Source organism: Chrysochloris asiatica, unplaced genomic scaffold, assembly GCF_000296735.1.
Source record: "Chrysochloris asiatica unplaced genomic scaffold, ChrAsi1.0 scaffold00139, whole genome shotgun sequence".
Lineage (NCBI taxonomy): Eukaryota > Metazoa > Chordata > Mammalia > Afrosoricida > Chrysochloridae > Chrysochloris > Chrysochloris asiatica.
The window spans coordinates 764,769-776,107 of record NW_006408657.1 but is presented as its reverse complement, the minus strand read 5'-3'; the positions used below and the strand labels follow the sequence as shown (position 1 = coordinate 776,107).

General features: G+C 38.9%; 1 protein-coding gene across 6 annotated transcripts in view; it reads left to right on the top strand.

The window, feature by feature from the left end:
* Positions 1-11,339, top strand: part of LOC102838260 (dystrophin-like) — a 3,237,302-nt gene that overhangs the window by 3,092,965 nt on the left and 132,998 nt on the right. For all 6 annotated transcript variants that reach the window (XM_006870143.1, XM_006870144.1, XM_006870145.1 and 3 more), the window contains 2 exons: positions 6,169-6,370; positions 9,202-9,287. In XM_006870143.1, coding sequence (XP_006870205.1) covers positions 6,169-6,370; positions 9,202-9,287 — 288 coding nt within the window. The remainder of the gene's footprint in view (positions 1-6,168; positions 6,371-9,201; positions 9,288-11,339) is intronic.

The following is an 11,339-nucleotide window of genomic DNA, read 5'->3' as shown; positions in this document are numbered from 1 at the left end:
TTATATATATATATATGTTGTTTTTTTTTTTCAAGAGAAGATTAGAACATACGAGGGCTTTTATGTAGTTTTAAAATATATTTTCTAGTGAATATAATAAAAGATACACAAATTCACACCCATTAGTTTTTGTGGTGTTGTTTTTCTCTAAATGAAATTTCCTAGCTTTCGGGAAAGGGATGGTGGTGGTAATGGTTATGTGCCGTAGACTTGGTTCTGACTCACAGTGACCAGGTGTAGGGTTTAAGAGGCTGAAAATTTTTACAGGAGCAGAAAGCCTCATCTTTCTCCTGTGGAGTAGCTGATATATTCAGACTGCTGACCTGGAGGTTAGCAGCCCAATGCATAACCCACTACACTACCAAAGCTCCTTGAGGTAAAGGTATGTTGTTGGTAAGTGCCATCTAGACAGTTCTGATTCATAGTGATCCTGTATAGGGTTTCCAAGAAGCAGCGGGTAGGTTTGAACCACCAACCTTGTGGTTAGCAGTCCAGTGCTGATCCAACAGTGCCACACCAGGCATAGACCCACACAGTTAGACACAGCTAATTCGCATGTGTAAAGTTAAATTGTCCTTATACATCTTTCACCTCTTTTCAAATCCATGCTCTGGGCTATACATACCTAAGTACCCTCAAGCAAACCCAAATCACTGCTGCTGAGTTCATTTCAACTCATAGGGTTTCCAAAGCTGGAGCAGCTGGTCAGTTCAAACAGCCAAGCACTTAACAACTACGCCACCAGGGAGCCTTCCATACCTACATAGAAGTCTTTTAAAAATTGTTCTGTAAAAGTAGAATTGTATTTGATATGTTTGTTTTGGGAACTGTGTTCGCCATTCTTCTGTGATGGATGGCGCTTGTGTTTAAGCACATCCAGTTTCATCAGAGCACACCGCACTGCATTTCTCTCCTATGTCATCTTCTGCTCCTGTTATTTCAGAGCAATGGCTTTAGTCCCCTTCAAAAGTCTTTATACTCCAAAATGTCTGTTCCATGTGCTACCCATTCACCTGTACAGAGACAAGAGTAAACCTGATAACATTAAACTGCATGCAGTTTTGCCTTTTGTGTGACCCCTGCTCCTTCACTATTCCCATTACACGGGTAGATTAGACTCTTAATGCAAAAGACAGCTTAGAGATTCTCATTTCTAGTGACTAGAGTCTTAAAAACTAGCCAGTGGCCATCTAAGGTGAAGCTATTGATCTTTCCCCATCTGGAGGAAAGAAGAATGAAGAAAATTAAAGACTCAATGAAATAATTAGTCCAAAGGTCTAGATGCCCATCTGTCACTACTGACTTCTCTGATCAGGACCACAGAAGGTCCTGGACAGAATGAGAGAAAAACGTAGGCCAGAATTTCAAATTCATAAAACAGATCAGACTTATTGGTCTGATAGTGACTGGTGGAACCCCCAAGACTATTAACCATAAACACCTTTACAACTTGAAATTGAACCCATGTCTGGGGATCATTTTTCAGCCAAACAATAAACTGAATAATCACACTTGTGAGAAACATACTCCTCAGAACAATCAACCTTAAGAGACCAACAGGGCAATATTTTGCCAAAGACAAAGTTCGAAAGGCACACAGGAGGAGAAAAGATAAGTGAGTGGAAATGGTGAACCCAGAGAAGAAGGAAGAGTTTCTGTTACATAGAGGTAATTACAACTAATGTCATAAAACAAGCTGTGTATAAATTGTTGAATGGAAAACGCATTTGCTTTTATCTAAACCACAATAAAATAAATAGGCAGTTTATCCTACTTTGGTGGCTTGCGCATTGCTGTGAGGCTAGAAGCTATGCCACCGATATTTTAAGCCCCAGCAGGGTCACCCATAGTGAATAGGTTTCAACTGAGCTTCCAGACTAAGACAGACTAGGAAGGAAAAGCAGACTATTTCTGAACGTTTGGCCACTGAAAATGATGTGAATAGCAATAACAGTGGAACACAGTCAGATAGCACCAGTCTACTGAATATTGAAACGTTATGAAGAGCACCAGATGTAGTGTCAGATGTAGTGCCAGAAGATGAGCTGCTCAAGTTGGAAGGCACTCAAAATACAACTGTGGAAGGGCTGTCTCCGCCACTGTTTATCATGATGACACGAATGGAGCACAATTCAAAATGAGAACACAATTCAAAAATCAGAACCCGGAATGCACTAATTACAAATCTAGAAAACCTGGAAGCTATCAAAAATGAAATGGAGTGCATCGAGATCGACATCATAGGCATTAGTGAGCTAAATGGGTTGGTATTGGCCATTTTGAATCTGACAGTCATATGGTTACTATTGCCAGGAATGACATATTGAAGAGGAATGGCATCACATTTATCATCAAAAAGAACAGTTCACGATCTAGCTTGTGATAGGATAATATCCATATGCCTACAAGGCAGACCAGTTAGTACCACTATCATTCAAATTTACACATCAACTATTAAGACCAGTGATGATGAAATTGAAGAATTCTACGTGCTGCTTTAGTCTGAAATTGGTCAAACATGCAATCAAGATGTATTGATAGTTACTGTTGATTGATAGATCAACAAAAAGTAATGATCAATAGTTGGAAAATATGGCCTTGGTGATAGAAATGATACTGGGGATCTCATGACAGAATTTTATAGGACCATTAACTTATTAATTGCAAATACCTTTGTTAAACAATAATTATACATATGTACCTCACCAGATGGAATACAAAGAAATCAAATTGACTACAATGGTGGGAAGAGACTGTAGAAAAGCTACGTATCATCAGTCTAAACAAGGCCAAGGGCAGACTGTGGAACAGGCCGTCAATTGTTCATATTCAAGTTCAGGCTGAAGCGGAAAATTGAAACAAGTCCACCAGAGCCAAACTTTGACTTTGAACATATCCCACCTGAATTTGGAGATTATCCAAAGAATAGATTTGATTCATCAGACACTACTGACTGAAAACCACAGAAGTTGTGGGATGACATCATGAACATCATACAGGAAGAAAGCAAAAGATCATTAAGAAGATAGGAAAGAAGGAAAAGACCAAAATGGATGCCAGAAGAAACTCTGAAACTTGCTCTCCAGCATAGAGATGCTAAAGCAAATGAAAGAAATGAAGACATAAACGGCCTAAACAGAACATTTATAAAGACAACTCAAGAAGACAAAATTAAGTACTATAATGAAATGTGGAAAGACCTGGAGTTAGAAAACCAAAAGTACTTTTCTCAGGCTGAAAGAACTGAAGAAAAATTAAAGCTTTGACTAGAAATATTGAAAGATTCTATGGGCAAAATGTTGAATGATGCAGAAGCATCAAAAGAAACTGGAAGGAATACACAGAGTCACTGTATCAAAAAGAAATGATCAATGTTCAATCATTTCAAGAGGAAGCAAGCATATGCTCAACAGCCAATGGTACTGAAGGAAGATGTCAAAGGTACATTGAAGTCATAGGCAATGAACAAGGTTCCAGGAACTGATGGAATACAAACTGAAACCTTTATACAAACTGATGCAGCACTGGAGGCATTCACTCATCTTTGCCAAGAAATTTGGAAGACAGCTACCTGGCTGGAAGAGATCCATATTTGTGCCCATTCCAAAGAGAGGTTATACTAGGGAATATGAAAATTATCAAACAATATCATTAGTATCACATACAAGTAAGTTTTTGCTAACTACTTGCACAACCCAGGCACTCCTAACCAAAGCTAAGCACAGACCATTGTTGTCATGTCGATTCTGACTTATGGTAAAATCACATTTTGCAGAGTAGCTCCATGGAGTTTTTTGGCTGTACTCTTTATTGAAACGGATCACCAGGCCTCTTTTTCACAGGACGCTGGTGGAATCAACAACCTCTAGGCTAGTTGTTGTTGTTATTAAGTACCATCTAGTCATCTCCATGGAGTCCTGGTGTGGCGCTGTGGGTTAATGCGCTGGACTGCAAGGTCGGTTTGAACTGCAAGGATGGCGGTTGAAGCTCACCAGCTATGCAGGGTCACTATGGGTTGGAATTGACTCAACAGCAGTTAGCAACAACAACAGTCGACTCCAACACATAGTGACCCTGTATAGGATTTCTGAGGCTTAAATCTTTGTGGGAACAGAAACCCTCATCATTCTCCTGATTGGCACTCACAGTCCAGGACTTATCGTACAAGCCACCGTGCTCCCTTTATGTTACTTGCTGTTGTTAAAGTGCCATCGACTTAGTTTCACCTCATATCGACCCTGTATAGTGCTTACAAGGAGCAGCTGGTGGGTTTAAACCACCAACCTTGAGATTAGCAGTCCAGTGCTTATCCATCAGTGCCATAGCAGGACTCCTTAAGTTAGTAGTAGAGCGCAAAATGTTAGTACTACTGAGGAATCTGGCCAAGGACTAATATTTCAGGACATTTTAGGAAAACTAGTGCATGAATATATGAGGTGGCTTCAAAAAGTTTGTGGATTAAGAGATAATTAAAAATGTGTCTACAAACTTTCTGAATCCTCTTCGTCCATGGCTTTATTTACTGGTATCAAAGACAAAGGAAAATCTCCTGCTTCTACCACCCAGTCTTATCCATGCTTCCATTGACAACTCCAAGGTTTCTTGGACACCTCCTAGTGTGGTGTGGTGCTGTAGGGTCAGCACTGGACTAGGAACTACAAGGTTGGCAGTTCAAACCCACCAGCTACTCCTCTGAAAGCCTATACAGGGTCACTGTGAGTCAAAACTGATTCGACGGCACTCTACAACAACAAAACAGAAAAATGCCCACTGCCTAGATATTAACTTACAAAGGTATTAGGCATTATTTTTGTTTTCTTTTCTGAATATTTAATTAGAACTAGCCACAGATAACTAGTAAAATACATTAAAGCCTTTTATTTGCATCTGTTTATTATTAGGAATGACACTTCTGACAGGGATAACCTGTGTGTATCTCAGGTTGCATTTATAATCACATTGCCCCAGCTCCTCCCAGATGCCTGAGAGATGTGCTTAATTACCATGATGCCTGTCTCCAAGGACTGAGAATTCAGATCAGAGCTTAGGTGTGAATGGTGTTATAAAAGCAGTGTTGCATTTCCAATTTGGCTAATAAATTGGCTTTAGAGAAAAGCTTCTTGTCATGACACTTGGGAGTAGCTTGCAATTTGCTGATGTTGGACAAGGCTGAAGTTTCACTTTTGTTTTGTTTTTTTAGCAAATGATTAAAGACCACCTCAAGAATAAGGGAATCCCACCCCCATTCCTCAGCTTTATAAAGTTCTAGAAGACTTGAAAGAAAAGTACATTATAAAACACAATTTGAAGGTGAAAGGAGAGTTAAAGGAGCTTCAGATTAGAAAACTGTATAGATCGTGCAGTTAATTTCTACAGTTTGCCTAAAGAAAGTCTTAGTGAGGTTGGTTGTTTTTTCACCTAATGTTAAGGTAGTGGAGACATTCTGAAGCTCCTTCAAGGAGAAAAATGCTTAATGATGATTATAAATATATAGCTGGAAAGAGAGAGAACTGAACCTAACTCCACAAATTGATCTGATTGACCTTCTCTAATGATAACACAGAAAGTTATTAATTACCAGCATTTCTTTCACAATCTCTAGTGAAACAGGTTTCTTTATTTATTTTATTCAGCTAGAAATGGCTATGTTCACGTAGAACACCATTGTTGTTGTTAAGTGCTGTTAAGTCGGTTCCGACCCATAGCGACCCTGAACAGGGTTTCCGAGGCTGTAAATCTTTACGAGAGCAGAAAGCCTCATCTTTCTTCCACGGAGCAACTGGTAGTTTCGAACTACTGACCTTGTGGTTCGCAGCCCAATTCGTAACCACTACGCTACCAGAATTCGCTACGGTAGAACACCGTAGGTCCTCTTAACTGTCAAATATTCCTCAATACCTCAGGAATGGAGACTGTCAATTGAGCCACATCGTCCCCTGATGCCAGTGAAATTTGAGAGTCACCTTAGATTCTGAATACTGGTCAGATTGGTCAAAGTTAGAGCTGAGGGATGAAAGCAAAATACTTTTAAAAGCTGGTGGGGTCCGGATTTGGTGTTTCCTGAAGGGTATGAGACAACCCTACTAGAATTCTCCAAGGAAAAGAAGGGATCTTGAAAGGATGATTTTCCCCCTTTGAACTCTTCATAATTTTATGTGGATTTTGCAGTGGATCTGTTGAGTCTGTCAGCTGCATGTGATGCCTTGGACCAGCACAACCTCAAGCAAAATGACCAGCCCATGGACATCCTGCAGATCATTAATTGTTTGACCACTATTTATGATCGCTTGGAGCAAGAGCACAACAATCTGGTCAACGTCCCTCTCTGCGTAGACATGTGTCTCAATTGGTTGCTGAATGTTTATGATACGTAAGTACAGCAATTTTGTTGTCACGATCTGAGACAGAAGGCTTAGCCTACAGAATGGTGATGGTGTAATTAGCATTGCAACTTGGTCCCAGTCTAGAGATAATGGTCATCATGGTGAAAGTTTTCTGAAACTATGAGACCTAATGCTTTCCTTGTGATAAATCTCTTGTGAGTTTATTGGGATTGAAAAATATTTTTATAAGCAAGGAGTTGAGAGTGAGAATGTAAATTGCACTCAGATTAGAAAACAAACAAAACCCTGAGATATTAATTTGTCAAATAGAATTAAATCCTTGAGCAGTCATTGGTTCTGTCCTCTTCTTGTCGGCATAGTTTGGAATTCCTCTGTCCAGTTTGGGTGTCACTTTCTCATACCTAGCTCCTAGAGATGCTAGTATACCTGTCACTAGATCAGAAGATCTAGTGACATAGCTGATATTCGGGAGGATTTTTGCAGGTGATTATGATTTAATAAGCCAAACAAAATGAAAGCTAAACCTTAATGCAACAAAATCAGCTCCTCAAATTGAAGACATTTCTTTTTTAATAAGGTGTTACAAAAATTTCAGTTTGGCACCTCCATTCATCACTCGTTCATAGAGAATAATTGGGTTCCCCCCTTCCCCTTCGGATTGCACACAGAACGGATTCCCAGTTCTAGTTTTTGACTTTATGTTTAATGAAGACAGTTGAAAAAGATTTCAGAAGGGATTGGTCTTGATTTTGACTAAATTATTCTTAGGCCTTGATATTATTACACACCTCATTTCACATGTCAACAAGAACATATTCCTAATTGGAAATCTGGGAAGAACTTTTTAAAATGAGTTGCATCCCAACAACTTTTTCATTTTGCCTTCATTTTAGACTTCTACCACCTCATTGATTAAAAGTTATACCTTTTTCCTTTGTTATTTTCATATTGCCTTTTAATTCCAGAACCACCTAGCTATGAAATCCATGATAATTATCTACCAAGCTCTTGAACGTGTTAGATTTTAATTGTGTATTACATTTGCATTTGCTCTGAGAAGGGTTCAGATTCAGGTCTTCTTCAAATATATTTTGGCACCATTTCCTTGCAGATGACATCTGAATGGATTCTGAATACTTAGCTTTCATTCTACCTGTCTGAAAATTATTTGGGAGCAAGTTTAACTCCATGAAGACTTGAATTACTATATAAAGCTTATGTGTTAGACTTTAGAATTTAGAATAATTGATATGCTTTTTATTTTTCAAAGAAGGAAACAGGTAAAACCTTCCAATGATAATAATTTTGCTAATGCATGTGCATCAGGGATTTCTCTTTGTCAGTTGAAGTTAATAAATTGCATGAGTCAAAAGCTGGGCATACCGCTTCTTCACCAGAAATAACCACAACTAGGCCCTGTCCTTCGTGATTTTCATGTGCTGGATGGTGGAATTATTCTAAAATCTCTTTTTACCAACATCTAAGTCCTGGTGTGGCACTGCAGGATAAGCAGTGGACTGCTAAACAAAAGGTCAGCAGTTCAAACCCACCAACCACTCCTTGGAAACCTTATACAGGGTCACGTAAGTCAGAACCGACTTAACAATACATAACAAAAACAAGGACCAGTTGCTTCCTATAACAAAGTAAAATGCTGAATGCTGAAAATCTGAAAATCAGTAAAAGACATTTTTCTATAAAATGGAAAACTTTCCATCTCTCCCCCTGCCCCCCCCCACACACGGATAAAATGAGTTTGTAAATAAATGTAGTATGCAGAATGCTTTATTTCAACTTTCAGTATGTAAAGTGAAAAGGTAAAGATCAGAAAACATTGAAACAGCTATAGGTTATTTTTAAACTGCCCTTTTAGCACATGTGTTTAAATGTTCTCTAATAGTATCATATTTTCCTTACAGAAACAAGCACTCATACTGCATATAGTGTGTCATGTGGCCTGAAGTAATTAATGGTTTATTCTCAGTAATGAAGAAAGTAGAACAATGTTTTGGCTTCAATAACCAAAGTAATAGATCATTTTCTTCACTAACTAAAATAGCTTAGTTGTTGTTGTTAAGTGTCATGTTGTTGGTTCTGACTCATATCGACCCTGTATAGGGTTTCTCAGGAATAGCTGGTGGATTTGAACTGCCAGCCTTGCAGTTAGCAGTCCAGTGCTTATCCAACAGCACCACACTAGTTCTCCAAATAGCATAGTGGTGGTGATGGTGGTGGTGGTGGTGTGCCACTGAGTCACTTCAAACTCATAGCGGTCCTGTGTAGGGTTTCCGAGGCTTTAAATCTTTCTGGGAGCAGAAAGCCTCATCTTGCTCCCACAGAGCAGCTGAATAAAGGACTTCTTAAAGAGCTTTGTTATTGTTGTTGTTAAGTGTCGTCGAGTCAGTTTCAGATTCATAGGGACCCTGTATACAGTTTCTGAGATTCAAACGGCTGGTGGGTTTGAACTGCCGACCTTGCAATTCAAACAGACCTTATGGTCCAGTGCTTATCTTACATAGTACTAATTCTTTCAGTTACTGACTTAAACTCAGGTGGCTCTCTCCGTAGATGAAAAAGAGGATAATATTTCCCATTATCTATAGAGCTACTCTTGCAATTCAGGAAAGGACTTTTAGAAATTGCAAACTTGGTAAATATTCATGGGTTGCACTGGTCAAATTTCCATGACATGCTAGGTCATCAGCCAAGTAGACAATGAACATAGAGCAATTACTAACAATCTTAATAGAACAATGGTTCATAGAGGTTCCATAGTCAAGTTGCTTTTGCTCTCCCTTAACTAAAAAGTCTTGATTTACTAGTAAAGTGTGTTTTCTGGTTTGATTATTCATAATAGGGGGCGAACGGGGAGGATCCGTGTCCTGTCTTTTAAAACCGGCATCATTTCTCTGTGTAGAGCACATTTGGAAGACAAGTACAGATGTAAGTCATGTATATTAACTCTGTATTCTTTTCTTAATGTTGGCTAATTACCTCAGTTCTGGATGGAGAATGACATACTGTTATTCTTTGACAGCAGGTTCCTCATGTAAAATGTAGAACTGCTTTTAGAGTGTCATAAAATGTGGTTTGTGTCATTCTTTGTCAAACATTAAATTGCAGGTATTTAAATAGAGAAGGAGGATTAACTTTCCCAGCCCAAGTATTATGGTACATTTACATTGCTGTGTCTGAATAAAACACATGTTCCTAGGGGATAAAGTCTGATCTCCTAACCCCTTTGTATCAGTCACAAAAATAAATGTGGCGGTTTAATCCATGCACTTGCCTAATCTTTGGATTCTTATTTGAAGAATACTGTCTGACATTCATGTTCAAGAAACATTGTTTATTTTATAATCATCTTACTGCGAGGTATACTGACTGACACATCGCATTCGGTGATGTGACTAATATTTTATTATTTGAGAGACGGATAGCTTGCCATTTCTTAGAAGGTAAATACCACCGTATAGACTTTCATTTTGATTAGCCATTGGGTTTTCCTGCTTAAAAACTGTAAATCCAAAAGAAAAACAGATACTAGGGAAATGGTGGTCTAGATGAGAAGATAACTGCCAGTTCTCATGGTGAAGGGCTGCACTTGTTTTTGCCCTTAAATTCTGGTCAGAGATCTTTTTGGTAGACTTATTGAACAAACCCAACCTATCTTGGTTTTTTACTTTTCTCCAAAGGTCTAGCCACACAGTGAAGAGGAGATGGGCTGAGTTTAAGGACAGACAGGAGGCCAAAGAGCCTGAATTCCTCTAAAGCTACTGTGTTCTACTATTGCCTGGCCCACCAGGAGTCGGCCACATATATGCACACACACCTTTTCAGCTCTAACTTTCTTGAAGTTTCCACCTGAGTTTCCCATCCTAAAAACCAAATAAAAAATAACTGAGCAGCTCAAACAAACAAAAAACTATTTAAAAATGTATTTTAGATAAGAGAGAGTATTTCTATGATCTTTTCTCTTTTTCTCTTTCTTATCCTGTCCCATTGCTCTTTCCTCCTCTAAATTTAGGTGGGTTTTCTTCCTATACTAACCTATACTTAGTATAGGTTAACTTATCAATGGAGTAGTCAGAATCTAAATTGAACGATGAAGGGGGATATAACTTGTGTTTCAAGTAACTGTTCAAAAGGAACAATGCTTTGCAGTTGGGGAAGCAAAAAGATTGACGTCAAACAGGGGCATTCAAAAATACTAGATTGCACGTTGAAAAAGTGTGTGCGTGTGTATGGTGGAGACATGGTAAAAAGCTGTGCCTGCGCTAGTCACTTCACTTTAGTTATTACCATCTTAGAAATCTCATTAAATGATTTCATTTCTTAGAATAGAAAATGTACTTATGACGAGGAAGAGCTTTCTCGATTTACTTATTTAGGAAAGGTGTGACTAAAACGACTATTTCTGAGACTACTATATGCATCACAAGGCTTTCATGGGTTCATGCCTTCATTTAGCCACATATATCATGCACCTGCTATCTGCCAGGTAGTGCTCTTTCACTGTAGACACTGCTGGCATGCAGTTGGCCAACATGTTCTCCCTGCCCTCAAGGTCATATCACTCTCCAGCCAAAAAGACAGACACATATTCAGTCAATGATGTGATATAATCACAAAGATGTACAATATACGGTAGGAACACATAACATGATGAGCGAAAAGCTCAAATTACTATATGATTCCACAGAGAAGTCCCAATTTTAATATGTTTTGGAAATATCTGATGTCCAAAAGGGATCATGCCAATCCTGGTGTGGTGCTGTAGGATAAGCATTGAACTGCTAATCACATAATCTGCAGTTCAAACCTAACAGCTACTCCTTGGAAACCCTATATAGGGTCACTATGAGTCAGAACTGACCCGATGGCACTTAACAACAAGAAGTCTAGATCAACAGAGGACCCTAGGACCATCAAGGGAGAAGAGCACGAGCCAGGAAGTAGGACCCTATCCAGAGAAGCAGTGACACCAGAGATGGA